Source organism: Protomyctophum parallelum, assembly GCF_964188405.1.
Source record: "Protomyctophum parallelum genome assembly, chromosome: 19".
Classification (NCBI taxonomy): domain Eukaryota; kingdom Metazoa; phylum Chordata; class Actinopteri; order Myctophiformes; family Myctophidae; genus Protomyctophum; species Protomyctophum parallelum.
In genome coordinates this window covers 11877355-11897274 of record NC_139717.1, presented here as the reverse complement: position 1 = coordinate 11897274, position 19920 = coordinate 11877355, and the positions used below count along the sequence as shown (strand labels likewise).

The following is a 19920-nucleotide window of genomic DNA, read 5'->3' as shown; positions in this document are numbered from 1 at the left end:
GGGAATAGGTTGGCGGAGGGTGTGTAGAGCCCAGGATCACATTAGATGATTGACACAGGGGTGAAAAATGGGTTACAAAATCGTGGGATAAAAAATATATTGAAAAAAATATATATAGAGATATATATTGAAAATAGCAGATCTACAAGCTCACTGTGCACTTGTAGATTGCTATTTTCTGCTGCTTTTGTGCGAAACTCTTGTATGACGTAGCATGGCAAAATTTACGGGAACATATTGTCAAAAAGTTGAAATGTGGAGATGCGAGGTTTCTACCTCATTAATTATGCTGCTTCATTTGGACTTGTGTTGTGCATTATCTTCAATAACTTTTGATTTCTATGTTATGGCTACTGAAAGATCAATGCTTTCATATCACCGGTACCGGTTGACTGCACCGATCTGTGTACAGCTTTGTATATGCACTACTACACATTATGAATACACTGTTACGTGTTATATATTTATTTGTATTGCCCTGGTATACAACCACCAGACGACAGATTATTGCACAAAACATGTTAATTTTACACCTACACATTTTGTCCAAACATGACAAACGCTATTATCCTGGTGGAGACCGGTGCCCTGAGGGGCACTTCTAGTTTACATTGTGATATTGCCACTTTTACTAAATAAGTACTTTTTCCACCACTGTGCACGGTTTAACTTCCTGGCAGTAATGTGACCTTGTGGGAGCCATCTGAAACCAAGGAGTTTCCCAGGCTATTAAGGATGTGTTTGTATTCTAGAATGTGTCTGTAAGATAAGTTCATGTTTATTTACCCGCATGAACCCTATGCATAGTAGGAGAGCATTTGGCAAAAACAGGCGAACATTTAGACAAAACCATTATCTCGATAGTCATGTGATCAAGATGGAGCCGTCTGACTTTTCATATTCCATCCTGATTGGCGCATTCCGAACATTGCTGGCCCCCAACAACCTGGTGGACACCACATGGAAACGATCGAGTCCCCAGGACGTTTTTGTGTTATCCTTTTAGCCTTAATGTCAGACTGTAGCCTATGCTGTTTACATTTCTGACTAATGTTCAATCAATCAAATTAGGACCCCCAGTTAGTGTACCCCCACATTTGATACCATATTCTTTAAGGGGACCCCAATCTACACTGTAAAATCAAACCCAAACCCGTGAAGGTTCATTTGGACCCGAGGTGTAGGGGTGGAATAGGATAGCATTCAGAGTGTTAAAACTATACTATATTACTATACTATACTCACTCACAGGTACCCTCAGACTTACGGAGGGAAGGTGCAGGGTGCAGGGTAATCCTTTTCGGGCATGAGATCTACTTGCATGTCAAGGATTATTAACCCATTTAGGCCTAAGGCCGATTCTAAAAACGCCTCTAAATCCTGACCTAAGGTTTCTGAAAAACTTCAAATATTTATATAGCAGCATCAAAAAAATTACATTTTTGAATACTGTACATACTGTACAGAACCCAAATATGGGTTCCCGGCCTAAGATACCAATAGGGGTTATTATTAGGCCGGGCACGGACCCTCATTTGAAAAGATTTTGTTCCATGGACCCCCCCCTCTCATAAGAGAAGATTTTCTGTAGTTTCTGTAGATTACATTTACAATTAGGACAGAAGAATTCTAAAACTTTTTGTATATGTATTGAATGACATGAATAATGGACGAGCACTATTATACAACGTAAATATTGCATAAATATACATTTATCATAATAAAACCACCATAGTATAAGTCAGTTATTTAATGTGCATAGTAAAGGCAAAACCAATTCTCACTACCTCAGAAAGTGCTTTGCACCTCAAACGGGGAAAAAAAGCTTTAGCTGAATATAACACTTATCCTGTTTCATACACATCACAATTTGACCATAATAATCCAGGCAGGTATTACTGGATTCAACATGAAATGAAACTAAATAAGATCAGTCTTGCAGATTGCATGAAATTAAATTTGCACATCTGTTGCCGTCTACTGCAGCAACGCTAAACTGTCTGCTGTGTGGTGTCTCGGTGTGAGAGTAGTTGGCACTGAGAAGTGAGAACTACCACATTAAAGCAGTGGTTCTCATAGTGGAAAAGTAGTTAATACTTTTTGAAGATGTACAAGCTCACTCCGTGCCGCTCTGTGAGCTTGTACATCTGCTTTATTATAAATCTCCCAAACATTTTTGAAAATAATGTCTGCGGCCAAAATACATATGAATTAATGAGAACCACTGCTTTAAAATCAAGTCAGATTATTGGTACCACTCATTGTCATGTCTATCTTGGTGTGGTGGAGATCTGCGATCCGAGGAGCACACTATTCTAGTTGTTGATGTTGATGATGTTGTTTGTGTTGTTGTTGATGTGTTGAACTGTTTGGCTTGACTCACACGTGCACAACAGATTGATGTAGCTGATGCTTGAGACTTATTGATTGATGCAAGCTCGCAATGCATTTCCAATGGGAGTCACATGGTTTGACACATTTGTGTTGTATGAGGGGGTTGGGGGGGGGGGGGGGGGGGGGGCAGTTGAAACACAGCCGAAAGCCATACAACAAAAATGTTGTGTCAAACCATGTGACTTCCATTGGAAATGCATTGACACTTACCCTTTGTTTACATCTAGCATGAGGAAGACTAAAGCTCATGTTGTTTCGATCTCCTGCAGGTGGTACGGAAGATGATGTGGTTGATGGACCACGTCTTCAAATACACCAACTTTGGTATCGTGTCTTTCATCCACGGGGACTTCTTCATCAGACAGGTAATAAATGATAATAATATTAATAATACAATTTTATATAGCGCTTTACATGGGGGGGGGGGGGGGGGGAAGTAAACGACAAAAAATCAAACAAAGAAAAGGCAAATTCATATATATTCATACATTTTTAGTTGGGGTGAGCGGTGAGTCGCGTATCACCACGTGTGATGTTATGTTGTAGTTTTCCCGACCAGAGATAGGTTTTGAGGGTTATTGTCACATTAGCTGACACATTTGTCACATTTGTTTTTAACACTTTGATTACAGAACCCGAGTTAATTTATTGTAGAACACGTATGAGTTATGTTTCCATTGTTTAATCCACGTTTTTAATCAGTTTGAACTTTTAAGTCATACGGGCAATACACCGGACAGAATGGGATATGAGACGCATTTTGATGACGTCATTGCAAAAAGGTCCGTCGCTCCAGTGTGCAAAGGGTTATGGGAAATTGAGTCCCTATTCATTACAATGGACAAGGGAGGCGAGCAGCGCACGCCTTCCTTGTCCACTCTGTTGTGATTGCCACTTTGGAATTCTTTTCAACACTACAACAAGCGATTACACCGTTTTAAAGTGTATTTTCATGACGGGCCACTCAGCGGTCGGTGCAGTGGCTGTTCAAATGGAACTTTAAACATAGGCAGGGAAGCTTGAAACACGATCGTATAATCCCGGCAATAAAACTGTAAAACACAAATCTTCTACTGGGGGTCCCTGGCACAAAACATTTTCAGATGGGGGACATATGATTGTAGCTGTCTTTGAAAAAAAGAGAACAAATGGACTGCTCGACTAGAGGAACTCTGAGGATAATGAGGTGTACATAGCAGCGGGACACAACAGTCTAATCCACTGATGAGCAGGCTTACAGGACACACACACACACACACACAAACACACACACACTTAACACAGACAAGAGGGCGGGGCTTAAACACACACACATACACACACACACACACACACACACACACACACTTAACACAGACAAGAGGGCGGGGCTTAAACACACACACACACACACACACACACACACACACACACACACACACACACACACACACACACACACACACACACACACACACACACACACACACACACACATAGGTGACCCAGAGTGGCACAAACAGAGATTGGCACAAACAGAGAACGGACGTGCGTGTACGCAATACTTGACATCAGAACCAATTTTATTGTCACATCACAGGTTTACACAGGTGTTAAGAAGTGGGTGGAATTTGTACCATCTTTCTTTTTAGAGATTGAGAGAACACAAACGTTTCCATAGAAAGATCTAAGATGTGTATATTTATACATATAGCATAGAAAGTGGCAGGTGTGTACATGAGGTTAGACATAAGGTGCAGCTATAAACAAAAACACAAAGGTAGCAGCAGCTGCAGTACATCAGTGAATCGTTACCAGATACGAGACACAGGCCCACATCTGTATATCTGTATGCTGTAGTGCAGCGGTCCCCAAACTTTATTGGCCGTTCACCCCCTGTTAGGACCCCCACATTGGATATGTATTTATTTGGCCTGTGTGCGTGCGTGCCCGGAGCTAATATCGCAAACCTCTAGGCCGATTTGTGGCAAACTTTGTAGGAACATTGTGAATAGGCTTCACCCTGCCTTATGCTTATAACTAGAGCGGTGCCCATTGGGCACTGGCCTACTTGGAAGTTGGAAATGCAGGCCCCACCCAGTTGTCATGTCTGTGTCCCTTTTATGCCTATATGAGTTATTTGTCAGGCATGCCCAAATGGAGTCTATGCAGATGTCAGAACAGCATTGTGATGTCAGAACAGGCCAGCTCCATCTATGGAGATCGATGGGGTGATCAAGTGTGATCAACTAATTTGGGCCCTGTACACAATGGTGTATGCCACCGACTCAAGGCCGGGCACTGCACTCCCTGTGGTGTCGGTGGGGCGAACAGTTCTCGAGTTACAGTACGTGGATTACAGACGTACGTACACACGTACAGACTACAGAGACGTGGTACATTTATATATATAGATAGATAAGATAGATAGATATGCTCAGCCTATCAGAATGCTTGTTACATTCCAAAATAATTCTCTGCCTAAGTCCTCTCTTTGACACGGGCAGGAAAGTGATTTTGGAACGTAACAAGCATTCTGATTGGCTTAGGACATAGGCAGTGGTGTCATGCTCGTAGAACGCAGTACCACACCGTGGTACCAGTAATCTTTTGACGTACACGTGCAGGGACGGAACGGTTACAGAATGGTGCATGTGCGTGCACTCTAGAACGCGTCCCCCTAGATTCAAGAGAAGATGCATCTAATCAACCTCGTGTCACCACCAGACTTTCCAAGACGCACAAAGTACCCATGCCTCCCCCCCCCCCATTTTCACACCGTGTCAAGTACCGTGCCTACTACTTTAAACAACAGGACAGCTTTAGCTGTTTATACCTGAGCGCACGGTAAGCATGCCATGCACACTTACAGCAGTAGGCTATGGCTCCAGTAGGCTACTGCTGCTGTGAGTTCTGCACACAAGAAAAATGCCTCCTCCTCCATCAAAGAACAGATTTGTCTAAAGAAAACGTTTTAGTTTCGCTTTTGTGTCTAAAACTCTCGTAGGCCTACACTATTTAACAATAGGCATGTCTGTATATAATGTATTATGTATTGTTAATTTGTTATACATGTTATACAGTTTGAAATAAACTAAACTAAACAATAGGCATATCAGCTGTAGTGTGTTCTGCGATGCGCACATGCATGCACATGAATGCACGTGCATGTGGCATCATTAAAATGCCGTGTTACGAGTAAAAAAAACACCATGACACCGCTGGACATAGGCAATGAGGCACAGTGATGCAGCTGTGTTATGAGAGTAGGGTTAGGGAACATTGTCAATTTGGCCAAAAAGTGACTCACTCAGGCAATAACGCTGTGAGGCTAACATGAAGTCACTGAGTCAGTGTTGAAATCTTGCCCAAATATGGGTCGGTCATAGATTATGTCATAGATGACCGATGTACTCCTGGATACTGGTACTGTACTGTGGTGGAAAGTACCCAAGTACAAGTATAGTAGAAGTACTGCGAGGTAAGCACTCCGAGGCATTGTGAACTTGTAGACCGGCTATTTCCAAAGGATTTGATTACATTTGAAAACTTGAAATGGGACATTCTGCATAATGAGTAGTACTTACCTTACCTTACCTTACCTTATCCTTACTTTTACTACTTTTACTCAAGTAGATTTTGAATTCTGGACTTTTAACAGAGGGTGATTCTAAATTGCAGTAGCCTATTGGTAGTTTTTACTTAGGTAAAAAATTATGTGCGTGATTTTTTGTCACCACTGCTCGCAAGGTTTTCCGGCCAGCACATTGTTGAAGGGCCTGATCTCAATCTTTCTGGGCAAGGTTTTAGAAAAATGCATCTTCCATCAATTGGATGTGTTTCTACAGAACAATAATGTCCACAACAAATTCCAATCTGGCTTTAGGAAAGGTCACAGCACAGAAACAGCACTTGTAAAAGTATTGAATGGTCTTAGGGTGTCTGCTGACAAGAAACATGTATCGGTTCTCTTACTTCTAGATCTAACGGCTGCATTTGACACGATTGATCATTCAATTTTAATACAGCGTCTGGAGCACTGGATAGGCCTGTCTGGTACAGCCCTGTCCTGGTTTTCCTCCTACCTATCAAACAGAAGTTACTTTGTCAATCTAGCCGAGTTTGACTCAGACAAACACGACATCAGTTCTGGTATTCCACAGGGCTCGATTCTTGGCCCTCTGCTTTTCTCCTTGTACATACTGCCATTGGGCGAACTCATTACCAATCACGGAGTCAATTTTCATTTCTATGCTGATGATACCCAACTATATCTCTCTGTGGCTCCTGATGATCACTGTGCTTTAGACCCGCTGTTGACCTGTCTGTCTAGCATCAAATGTTGGATGAGTGAGAACTTTCTCAAGCTAAATGAGGATAAGACAGAAGTTCTCATAATCGGTTCTAGTGAGCAGAAAGAATCAATAATAAGCAGACTTGGCAACCTGACTGTAGAAAGTAGCAGTACAGTAAAGAACCTGGGGGTTATTATTGATTCTGAATTGAATTTTAATTCACACATTAATCATGTTACCAAGATTGCCTTTTTTCACCTTAGAAATATTGCACGAATCAGAGCCTATTTGTCCTTGGACGATGCAAAAACGCTAATCCACGCCTTTGTTTTTTCTCGGCTTGATTACTGCAATGCACTTTTTTCAGGACTGCCTAAGAAAACAACTGACAGATTACAACTTGTCCAAAATGCAGCAGCCAGAGTTTTAACTAGAACTAAGATGAGAGAACATATTACTCCAGTTTTGGCATCACTGCACTGGCTTCCGGTTGTTTTTAGGATTGATTTTAAAATTATTTTACTTGTCTATAAAGCTGTCAATGGTCTCGCACCTTCCTACCTACATGACTGCCTGCCTAAATATGTCCCAAACCGCCCCCTAAGGTCTTCCACTGCTGGCCTGCTCGCTTTGCCAAAAAAAATGGCAACAAAAAAAAAAGAAAAAAAAGAAAAGCACTTTGGATACTGGCGCCAATTTACCATCAAAGCACCATTTATACGATGACGTATAGGGCATAAATGGGTAATCAATCATCTACCTGTGCTTGGTCTCTCCACCAATGAACAGCAGCGTCACGCTATGAAATGCTTCCATATTTGCATTCTCAGTGAGCTTTGCGGTCACGTGCAGCTTCATAATCTGTGTTCACATCAACCAGCTACAGTAGTCACTAAAGCATGGCCCTGTGTTCACATCAACCATAGCTACAGTAGTCACTAAAGCATGGCCCTGTGTTCACAACAACCATAGCTACAGTAGTCACTAAATGGTCCTGTGTTCACATCAACCATAGCTACAGTAGTCATAAAAGCATAGTCCTGTGTTCACAACAACCATAGCTACAGTAGCAGTACAATCTTTTACTTTTACTTTTACGCTACATCTCCGATTCAAATATTGTACTTTTACTCCACTACATTTACTTGAAAACTTTAGTTACTTTGTAGATTGTGATTATATTATTACAAAACATACATTAACTACTTCAGCCCTATATACATTTTGGCCATTTGAAAATAGACAATTTACAAGCTCACAAATCTATTTTCAAAATATTTTCATACAGTAGATGTGATAACTTGAAATCGGACATTCTGCATGAGTACTTTTACTTTTGGTACTTTAAGTACATGTTGATGACAATACTTTTGTACTTTTACTCAAGTACATTTTGAATTCCGAACTTTCACTTGTATTTCTATTTTGCAGTATTGATACTTTTACTTAAGTAAAGAGTGTAAGTACACCATTGTACAGTACTGTAAGTAGTCACTGAAACATGACTATATTATTGACATCAACCATAGCCCCCAAACATCCTTTAAACCTGGATTGTTGAAATTAATGTTTGTTTTTGCTTTTATTGTCCGGAGACTCCCGTCCCTGACAACTATTTAAAACGAAACAAAAAAACAATCTCTTGATATGTCTGGCGATATGTAAAAGTATTTTGGAAAATTGCATTGTCATTTTCTCATTCTAACCCTGTGATAAGAATAGATCTGAAGAATAGATGGTGATGACAGATTCCCCAGATCTAAGTGCAATACTTTTTTGTGTCGTAAGATATTTTAGTCAAACTGCATGACGTTAAGCAAGTATTCCAGTCTCGGATTTGTCACTCCCGGTTAAGAGACAACATGGATTAAAGTTAACAGTCACAACAACTGATTTCTGTCATTTTTAGATTAAAGAGCATTAGAATGGCTCATGCTCGCAATAGAATACATGTTATATTGTTTAAGTTGTAAATTGCCGTTCAGATGCCCTGATGAAACCCTAATGGCCTCGATTATTTCACATAAGCAAAGGTTAAAAGCCTCAATCTGTCATGTCGTCAACCTGTTGGCTGTCTGTAAAACAGCAAGAACATATATGTTTAGTATGATAATGCCAACATCATTCTACAGAACTATTCATTTAGAAGGCATTTGTAGGAAGGTCCTCAGGGGTTAATACCCGAGGCAACTACACTGTTTCTTCAGGTTCACACAGAGTACCACTGTCAACAATCATCTCAAAGTTCCATTTGTTGTGTGTGTGCCAGTCCTACATGACGTTTATGATGTTGTACGGTGCAACCTCATAAACGTTTATGTTCATATGATTTATTTTTGGCATCATTTCTAGTGACGTTGAGAGAGCGATACAGGAAAGAGAGCGATACAGGAAAAGGCATTGAATGACCTGCTGTACACAGGCCGGCCAGGTATTGGGCCACCCCATAGTAATTTATGTTTATGATGTTGTACTGTGCAAACATCAGTCCAGCAGCCGCAGTCAAATAGTTTCGCAAGACACTAGGCTTAAGCTCAATTAAATAGGACATAGCAGTGTTGGCCATTTTCTGGTTCCATCGATCCAGACCCCATTCGTTTTTATTTCCAAAGATTTCCATATTTAATTATATGATATACTTTAATGAATATCTCGAGAACCGCTGAGCCGATCGATTCAGCACGCGTGCCACGGTGGACCCGAGTATGATGCCCGACTGTCTGTAACGCTGAGAGAGTACAAATGAAACCAAATGGAACTCTTGAGAGCATACAAATGAAACCAAATGTGTTGTACCCTCATTAATGTGTGGTGTCATTGTTCCTCTCAGGGTAAAACCCACCCTCAGGTCTTACTGGTTAATGTGTGGTGTCATTGTTCCTCTCAGGGTAAAGCCCACCCTCAGGTCTTACTGGTTAATGTGTGGTGTCATTGTTCCTCTCAGGGTAAAGCCCACCCTCAGGTCTTAATGGGGTTAATGTGTGGTGTCATTGTTCCTCTCAGGGTAAAGCCCACCCTCAGGTCTTAATGGTTAATGTGTGGTGTCATTGTTCCTCTCAGGGTAAAGCCCACCCTCAGGTCTTAATGGTTAATGTGTGGTGTCATTGTTCCTCTCAGGGTAAAGCCCACCCTCAGGTCTTAATGGGGTTAATGTGTGGTGTCATTGTTCCTCTCAGGGTAAAGCCCACCCTCAGGTCTTACTGGTTAATGTGTGGTGTCATTGTTCCTCTCAGGGTAAAGCCCACCCTCAGGTCTTAATGGGGTTAATGTGTGGTGTCATTGTTCCTCTCAGGGTAAAGCCCACCCTCAGGTCTTAATGGTTAATGTGTGGTGTCATTGTTCCTCTCAGGGTAAAGCCCACCCTCAGGTCTTAATGGTTAATGTGTGGTGTCATTGTTCCTCTCAGGGTAAAGCCCACCCTCAGGTCTTACTGGGGTTAATGTGTGGTGTCATTGTTCCTCTCAGGGTAAAGCCCACCCTCAGGTCTTACTGGTTAATGTGTGGTGTCATTGTTCCTCTCAGGGTAAAGCCCACCCTCAGGTCTTACTGGTTAATGTGTGGTGTCATTGTTCCTCTCAGGGTAAAGCCCACCCTCAGGTCTTAATGGTTAATGTGTGGTGTCATTGTTCCTCTCAGGGTAAAGCCCACCCTCAGGTCTTAATGGTTAATGTGTGGTGTCATTGTTCCTCTCAGGGTAAAGCCCACCCTCAGGTCTTACTGGTTAATGTGTGGTGTCATTGTTCCTCTCAGGGTAAAGCCCACCCTCAGGTCTTAATGGTTAATGTGTGGTGTCATTGTTCCTCTCAGGGTAAAGCCCACCCTCAGGTCTTAATGGTTAATGTGTGGTGTCATTGTTCCTCTCAGGGTAAAGCCCACCCTCAGGTCTTACTGGTTAATGTGTGGTGTCATTGTTCCTCTCAGGGTAAAGCCCACCCTCAGGTCTTAATGGTTAATGTGTGGTGTCATTGTTCCTCTCAGGGTAAAACCCACCCTCAGGTCTTACTGGTTAATGTGTGGTGTCATTGTTCCTCTCAGGGTAAAGCCCACCCTCAGGTCTTACTGGGGTTAATGTGTGGTGTCATTGTTCCTCTCAGGGTAAAGCCCACCCTCAGGTCTTAATGGTTAATGTGTGGTGTCATTGTTCCTCTCAGGGTAAAGCCCACCCTCAGGTCTTACTGGGGTTAATGTGTGGTGTCATTGTTCCTCTCAGGGTAAAGCCCACCCTCAGGTCTTAATGGTTAATGTGTGGTGTCATTGTTCCTCTCAGGGTAAAGCCCACCCTCAGGTCTTAATGGGGTTAATGTGTGGTGTCATTGTTCCTCTCAGGGTAAAGCCCACCCTCAGGTCTTAATGGTTAATGTGTGGTGTCATTGTTCCTCTCAGGGTAAAGCCCACCCTCAGGTCTTAATGGTTAATGTGTGGTGTCATTGTTCCTCTCAGGGTAAAGCCCACCCTCAGGTCTTAATGGTTAATGTGTGGTGTCATTGTTCCTCTCAGGGTAAAGCCCACCCTCAGGTCTTACTGGTTAATGTGTGGTGTCATTGTTCCTCTCAGGGTAAAGCCCACCCTCAGGTCTTAATGGTTAATGTGTGGTGTCATTGTTCCTCTCAGGGTAAAACCCACCCTCAGGTCTTACTGGTTAATGTGTGGTGTCATTGTTCCTCTCAGGGTAAAGCCCACCCTCAGGTCTTAATGGTTAATGTGTGGTGTCATTGTTCCTCTCAGGGTAAAACCCACCCTCAGGTCTTACTGGTTAATGTGTGGTGTCATTGTTCCTCTCAGGGTAAAGCCCACCCTCAGGTCTTACTGGGGTTAATGTGTGGTGTCATTGTTCCTCTCAGGGTAAAGCCCACCCTCAGGTCTTAATGGTTAATGTGTGGTGTCATTGTTCCTCTCAGGGTAAAGCCCACCCTCAGGTCTTAATGGTTAATGTGTGGTGTCATTGTTCCTCTCAGGGTAAAGCCCACCCTCAGGTCTTAATGGTTAATGTGTGGTGTCATTGTTCCTCTCAGGGTAAAGCCCACCCTCAGGTCTTAATGGGGTTAATGTGTGGTGTCATTGTTCCTCTCAGGGTAAAGCCCACCCTCAGGTCTTAATGGTTAATGTGTGGTGTCATTGTTCCTCTCAGGGTAAAGCCCACCCTCAGGTCTTAATGGTTAATGTGTGGTGTCATTGTTCCTCTCAGGGTAAAGCCCACCCTCAGGTCTTAATGGTTAATGTGTGGTGTCATTGTTCCTCTCAGGGTAAAGCCCACCCTCAGGTCTTAATGGGGTTAATGTGTGGTGTCATTGTTCCTCTCAGGGTAAAGCCCACCCTCAGGTCTTAATGGTTAATGTGTGGTGTCATTGTTCCTCTCAGGGTAAAGCCCACCGGGACAAGCAGCTGACCATCCTGCGGGACCACCTGGACAGGTACTACCACAGCCGGGACAGGAAGTGGATAGTGCTGTTCCCCGAGGGCGGCTTCCTGCGCAAGCGGCGGGAAACCAGCCAGTCGTTTGCCAAGAAGAACTCGCTGCCGCACCTGACGCACGTCACACTGCCGCGCCTGGGCGCCACGCAGGTCATCCTGAAGACCCTGGTCGCTCAGCAGGAGAACGGCAGTGTCAGCCAGGACGCTGGGACGTCAGGTAACGAGGAGAAAAAAAAGAACATAGACGGCACACAGATTCATTTCAGTCATTTGGATTCCATAGAAGTCAGCATGTCTTCTATGGAAGCATTAACCTGACGCTGCCAGATCCAAGAAGCTTGCTACACAAATTTGTTTCACAGCTTATTGGGATCTGGGATCGCGGAAGCAAATTCGATGACGGGGCTGTTCCTTTTTTTCAAGATACTTGGTAGATGATTGGATGGGACCGTCTGTCTATCACCGTGTGGGCGTGCAAACACAACCAATCATATTGACGTGTCTATATAGCTTCACATCCGGTTTCGCACATATCCCGCCCTTAGCTCACGCTGATTGGTTCGGTACGGAACGGATTTGTGTCAGCTCAACTCCCTGAGAGATCCCAGATGAGTGCTGTGTTGGGGAACATGGTTACCCAATACCGCCCCCATCTGGCAGCGTCAGGTTATGGAAGCATGCCATGCAACGAAAATCTACAAGCTGCAAGTTTGCACATCTGCTATTTTCGAAGATATTTGAAAAATATAAAAAAATGTTTGGAAACTGTTGAACATAAATCTTCTCTTCCGGGAGTTCCCCTGGCACTAAATATTTTTAGATGGGGGAACACGCTCCGTTGCCAAATACAAAATACATTTGAGGGTCCTTGACTCCTTGACATGAAAAAGTTTGAGAACCCAAGTAGAGTAGAGTGGGGTTAATAATAACGCCTCTATAGAGTCATTTGCCTCATCGTTTCAGCACCTTTTTTGCAACAGTGCTGATCCGATGGCGTCAATCTTAACCATAGTTAACAATAAGACGCCTAAAAGGCGCTAGCGACAGCAGGGCTGAGACACTCTACCAGATTAATGTCACTTCATTATGTTTTTATTAAATCAAAGGCTACTTAATATCCAAATCCAACAGATAAACAAGTGCCTATATGAAGTGTCTTCAGTGTATATGAATACTCAAATGTGCTTTACATGGGCGGCATGAGAAAACAAATAAAACAACTTTATTAGGGGGGAATAAAATCAAAAACTGTGGAATGAACTATAGCTGGGGAGTGCATTTCACATGGGGGTGGGCAGACCATTTTCTGACCACGGACTTGCTTGCTGCTTCGCATCGAGGACAGCTTGACAGCTTCGTGCTGTGGTGAAATCACCGCGAGCCTCCGGTGTCCTCTGCGAGACATGTTAAGCTGAAGCAGCTAGCATGGAAGCTAACGTTGGTCATATGGATTTATGGAACCTTTCCCTCCGATATTGCACACAACCATGCTGTTATCCACAGCGTCCATCCGATAGGGTTTAAATGTAAATGTCCCTTCTACAGAGCAAAAGCGATATAAGCAGCTTCTGCATTTATTGACTCGTTTGGGCTTTGGGAGCTGTAGAGTGGACTCAGTGGAGTGCTGCTGTGCAGGCGTGCAGCAGCCTATTCAGTACTTGTGAAACATGCCCAGTGCGAAACGTTCCACGGTTAAAACAAAGGTGGGATTATATGCGTTAATGTTTTTATCGCCATATTTTTCATTCATGTGTTTGGCCCAATGCTGCTCGTGTGTGTGTGTGTGTGTGTGTGTGTGTGTAGCAGCATTACATGAAGAGCGGGATGTGATGGATGAAAGAATTGCATGCTTCCTGCACGTTTCTATAGTAAGTGCAAGCTGCACGTTTCTATAGTAAGTGCAAGCTGCAGTCGCAATTACGTTTTGTGCAATTCCAGCTTTCAAAGTACTTGTGAAACGTGTACTTTTAGCTTCAACTTTTAAACTTTTAGTTTTTATTTGTATTAGTGGCAAGATTCAAAATGGCCAGTAAACTAGACAATTGATCTACTAGTCTCTTAGTACAACACACAATGTGTCCCATGACCATTTTTTGTAGAACTGCAGTTGCTACATTTAAATGTTTCTGACAAATGATTTTATTTCAGTTAGTTGTTTTTCTTTGTGAAACCTTTTTATTTTTATTGCAGTTAACACATTTTATTTTAGCATTTTTTTTCAATTCTAAAACTAACAACATAATAAAGTATTAGTTGTACTTATGTTAATACAATATATCACTTATACTATTGGTCATTGTATTCTGTCATCCGGATCTTCCATCATGCAAGCAGGTAAAAATGTCAGCACACAAATATAATAAGAGGAAAGTTAGTCCTTTGAAGACCCTTTTCCGGGGGCTCCTCATAAAGAGGTGCAGGGCTGGGGCTCAGAGGTATCCTTCCCATCTCTGCGCTGGTAAAACAGTACATAGGCTTCTTCAGTCACAATGTCATCCTCCGAGGCAGACCTAACACTGCTATCGTCAAAATGATGCCACTTTCCGTCCACGTTATTCTTGCCGTAGGCTGTGTAGTGGCCTCCTCCCAGTCCGCCAGAATGGTTGGAGACAGCAATGAGGTCGTAAACACAGGGGGCAGCCTTGGGATTGCACACAAACTCGGACATATTGAGCTCCCGGACGGGGAAGTCCACCATGGTTTCCAGCTTGTCCCTAAAGTATCGGTTGTACGAGAAACGTTTTAGGTGAACTACCAGGATGCGAGGCAACGACCACAGGTCAAACTTTTTGGTGGCCTGCTGTTGTTTCTTACACGTGGGACAATACCATGGATCGTGTTCTCCCAGTGTCTCCATGGTTGTGAAGAGCTTGATGCATGTCCCCAGAGCCACTGTGGATGTCGTGGGTGGGAGCATGCTGTCGTGTTCATCAAAGGCCATTGCTTCCTTGTCGTCATAACACCGTTCCCTTATGCCATAGTCCCATTTGCCCTCTACAGTTGAATATGGATCCAGTTTAAGGGTGTCTCCATTGAAAAGCAGTGGGAGTTTACAATCATAGTTTTTAAGCATGGAGAGGGTGAAGAGCTTGGGCAGTGTGGTGGACGGCTTAGCTTCAGTTACGTCTTCAAAGCCAGACATCGTCTCCTTGTCCTCTTTCACCTTGCTTTCCAGGATATTTTCTTGCTCCGGTCTGCTCACCTGGTGGTCCATGTTCTCCTCACCCTCACGTTTGTTGTCCTCTTCCTCCGTGCCATCTTTGGACTCCTGGTAGCTCGACTTGTCTTCCTTGCTCTCGCTGCCATTAAGGAGGCATCCATGAGGCTGGATCCATTTGGTGACCTTGGTTGAAGCGCTGCTGCAGGGGCTCGGGGAGTGCTTTATATAGCGTCCGATCCTTTCTAGGATTTTATCGTACAGAACATCTGCTGTGAGGTTCTGCCTGGGCACAGTTATGAGTAAAGGACTGCCAAATGTGTTGTAGTAGTAGCCAGCACATTTGAACTGCACACACACGGTAATCTGACTGTCCTCCTCCTGCACTTCGTACACAACGATGGCGTCATATTTTCTGATTTCGTCGAGGGCATTATCCCGCTTGAAGAGTTTATAGATGATGTTATTGTAAACTTCAGTCACCACCATATTCTCTGGAGGGAGTCCACAGAGTTGAGACAAGGCGCTGCACAGGTCCATAACAGTACCCATCTTGGGGACTGCCACCCTGTACTTTTTGGGTCTGGACTGAGGGTCTGATCGGACCAGGGAGACCTCCATGGTGCAGTACGTACTCACGGGCAGAGGCAGTGAGAGGTAGCAGAATGGGTCAAAGGTGACAGAGACCTTGGAGCACTCTGGGCACACCAAAGTAGACTTGAAGAGGCCGTGGAATAGGTCGACTATAATCGAGTCATTGCGCAAGCGATGATCAGTCCAGGCTTCATTAGCCACAATCTCATCTGGACGGCCCTCTGCATCTCGCACTACTAGGTAAGGCTTCTCTTTGACACGGTTCAGATCTTCATGCAGACCATCCAGCAGAAAGGCCAACAGCTCCTGGGAGTCGTGCTGCTGGTAGCCATTAAACTGAGGGGCAAACAGCCCAACCTGCTTCTTAAAGTCAAGTGGGGCCACCCAGCTTCTGCGCACGCGCCACATTCTCTTGACCAGGTCAGCATAGGCCTCTGCAATCTCTCCCCTCATACCCAGTGGGTTCTCCCGGTTTATCTCTGCCCCATACTGATTAGCCCGCAGGAAGTATTGGGTGAGCGGCGATGCATTGCTCAGGCACTGGAGGGCAGAGTTCATGAAGCACGTGTTGCCTAGATTGCGGAGACCACAAAGGCCAGGCTCGGATTCCGACGTGGAAATGGAAAATGAACTAACTACATTTAAATTGGTTACTCTCGAGGGCACTAAAGCGGTGCTGGATTTGGCATGGTCCTGTGGAGGTTCTGTGGCAGTGCTGGATTTGGAATGACCCTGTGGAGGTACTGTGGCAGTGCTGGATTTGGAATGACCCTGTGGAGGTACTGTGGCAGTGCTGGATTTGGAATGACCCTGTGGAGGTACTGTGGCAGTGCTTGATTTGTGATTGAAGGCATGTGTGGGGCATTTGCCGTCCTCCTTCTGTTCAATCACAACCACCACACCTTCATATAGACCGGCATCATACACGGTACTGTCTGCTGGTTTGTTCAGCTGCACTATCGTGTCTTTGGTAGACGCCGTCTTCTTTCCATGATTTGTCTTTTTTGACATTTCCAACGGCTTGTGCTTATAATAGAGCTGTGTCTCTCTCTCCGTTGGAATTTCAAAATGCGACCTCATCTCCTTTTCTAAGGTACCTAAAGTATCAGCTTTACTGAAATGACGAGTTACCACCTCGTCCATCTTGTCAATTTTACACAACGTCAGTTCCAACAAATAGACCTCTACTTTGCATTGCGTACTACCAAACATGCCCTGTTCAGTTACCTTCCTGACAATGGCTCTCTGGCCCTCGGGATAACCATACCAGCTGACCAGCTTGTTCCATGCTTCAGTGGGAACTAGAACATAGTCCTGCATATCTGTAAGGCCCTTTTTCAGGACTTGGGTCTCATGGTCTTCGAACAGCCCAGAGTTATCAATACGTCCTGGATAGAGGATGGTGTTCTCTCCAACATTGTAAACGTTGAAACTGTTACATCCCACATATTTCTCCCACTTCCTGAACCACCGACTATCTATCAGGTACCATTTGTCGCCCTTTCGCAGAGACATTGTACTTAGTGATGTTATGGTCTGTTGCTGATTTTCAGTTGAAGGTATCTTAGCGGCTACCGGCTTGGAGTCGGAGTCCGCCGTGCTGCCCAACTCTGGTGCGTCTCCCTCAGTCATCATGCAGTGGGTGCCGTGAATGTGCTGTTGAAGGGCTGCTTCCGTTTTCATTATGATTTTTTAGATTTCTATTTTGTAGTTTGGAAATCAGGGTGAACAGGTTTGGTTGAACGTGGGTAAACGTTGTGCCTGTCCGCGGTGTTATCAATATTGAGGCAATTAAAACTATTAATAAGCGATTTTGACAAAAAAGAATAACTAGGCTCTCGTAGGCATAGAAGGTGGAAGACGAACAGACATTTCTACTGAAACCACGGCTGCCTTTAAACAGGTCTGCTCGGTTCGCTCGCTTGTGTCATCGTAGTGAGGTGATGATCATCCATCCATTTTTGGACCATCTCAACCATCCATGCCCATATATGGAGACTATAGGGTCAGCGTCTATTTTGTCCAAATATGGAGTCCATAAGATCTGGACACACGACCTCTTTAGTAACCATGGAGATCCAAGCTGGAACAGTCGATTGACCTATACATGCTCTGAAAATGCACATGTCCCACCATGTTTGTATGTATGTATGTATGTGACAGTATAGGATACAACCTGGTGGCGCATATAACAGGCCCATGTAAAAAGATTTGGGGCAGAGGTTCTGCTCTACACAGTTTTTCTTCGATCAAGCCAACAGTGCCGGAGATTTGCTGTTCACAGACGGACACATGGAGAGGAGCGCTGTCTCAGTAGTAATTCTCACCAGAGTGTCAGGAAGAGCACTATTGCAGGCTGGGTGATCCAGGGGCCCTGCTGAAACCCCAGGGTCTGCTAACGCAGCGCTCCATGTGCTACAGTCTACAGGCTGGGTGATCCAGGGGCCCTGCTGAAACCCCAGGGTCTGCTAACGCAGCGCTCCATGTGCTACAGTCTCAGCACTAACACAAGCCGGAATCTGAAGGTGTCAAGAGGGAAGGCAAAATAGGCTGATGATAATATGGTACAATGTTTTTGTAGACATTTCACAAACCTGTCTACCAGTGACATCATAAGGCCTTTTCCCCCCCAACAATATTTACAATTTATTTTATTTTATTTTATTTGTGAGAACAATTATAGCATGCTAACTTTCCAGGAGTAGAAAGCCTAGTAGCTTAGATTCCTTATTGATGTCACTGGTAGTCTTCTGAACTATCTACAGCCGTCCGACACAGACAGAGTAGAGACAAATTACCATAAATACCATATTATCAGCATTCGTGAGGACCAATTATATGATCCTCTATTGGAACACACTTTCTTAAATTATGCTTTGGTACTTTTCTGCCTTTATTTCATAGTACAGTGACAGTGAGAGAGTTGGGGAGTGGCACGCAGCAAAGGTCCATGGCACGGGGCTCTGGAATCCAACTCGCTGTCAGGCTGCATCATAGCCTATATGGCATGTGTCTTAACCACTCAGCCATCAGCATCCTCTTTTTTTCTATTTTCGATCCATTTTGAAAGGGAATTTTGTGTGTGGGTTTTTTGCAAGGCATAATGAATTGCTAGGTGGTCATTGTTGATTAACAAAGGTTATGTATCAACAATGACCACCTAGCCATTCATTATCACACGGCTACTTAATACATAAATTAATAAATTGACAACAAAAATAAATATTTACTCGCTTATGGTAATGAAAGTATTCCAAGTTGGCCCCGCAGAGTAGACGGCACAGAGCACAACACAGTCGCCTCGGAAAGTGAGTGTTGATCAAATGGAATACATTTACGGTACTGCATTGTCCATTTCTCGCTTCAAATGTTTTCCAAAATATTCTTGAGAATGAGAGCAATGTTTAGTTGTAAATGACATTGTGTGTTTGTTTACATGTCTGTCATGTTGGATACAGCATAAAATCCAAGCGGTGCAGCAGGTGCTCTGAGGCTTTGATTAGACACCGGTCATTATTCGGTCATTATTCAGAAATAACACACCGATGAATTCAGCGATTGATTGACTCAGCGATTGTTTTTGGACTTGCAAGGTTTCCTAGCTCTCAAAGGAACGAGCCCAGCTTAAATTCTTTGATTTTGGAGTGTTGGTGGTTTGTGACAGTTACAGTTAAGACACGCTGTGTTTTTTGGGGGGGACGGGGACGTGACCTTCCATTTGAATCTGGATAATAACATTAAAATTGGGAGGAGGGACGGAGGGAGTGACCGTATGACCGCAATGTCCCTGGCTGTCCTCTGCTGTTTGTCTGTTTGCATATGCATGCATGTATGCAGCGGTTCCATTTGTTTTCATCTCAAGTGTTAAAGGAGAATTCCATGCTAGAAGGCTTTCTTACCTTTATTTGTAGTTGTTACGTCCCCACCAAAGAGGTCCAGGTGTTACTTTGTGCAAAAGTGCATTATTGGCTATTTCCCCTAATATAAGCCCTCAATGAATTTAATTGAATTGCATTGAATTGAATTGAATGGGGCATTGGGGTGTTGGGGCTCAAATTAGCACAAAAACCCAACACCCATTGAGCGCTT

The 19920-nt window shown here is 43.8% G+C and overlaps 2 protein-coding genes across 2 annotated transcripts in view; one reads left to right on the top strand and one right to left on the bottom strand.

Moving 5' to 3' along the window:
- lpgat1 (lysophosphatidylglycerol acyltransferase 1) overlaps nucleotides 1-19920 on the top strand; it is a 70565-nt gene that overhangs the window by 25474 nt on the left and 25171 nt on the right. Inside the window, exons 4-5 of the mRNA XM_083790396.1 lie at nucleotides 2664-2759; nucleotides 12027-12297. Of these exons, the coding sequence (XP_083646522.1) occupies nucleotides 2664-2759; nucleotides 12027-12297 (367 nt within the window). The remainder of the gene's footprint in view (nucleotides 1-2663; nucleotides 2760-12026; nucleotides 12298-19920) is intronic.
- On the bottom strand, nucleotides 14485-17466 carry LOC310876345 (ubiquitin carboxyl-terminal hydrolase 4-like; the record flags this gene model as incomplete). The annotated part of the gene is made up of 1 exon (XM_083789869.1): nucleotides 14485-17466. The coding sequence occupies one exon, from the start codon at nucleotides 17464-17466 to the stop codon at nucleotides 14485-14487; it is 2982 nt and encodes a 993-aa protein (XP_083645995.1).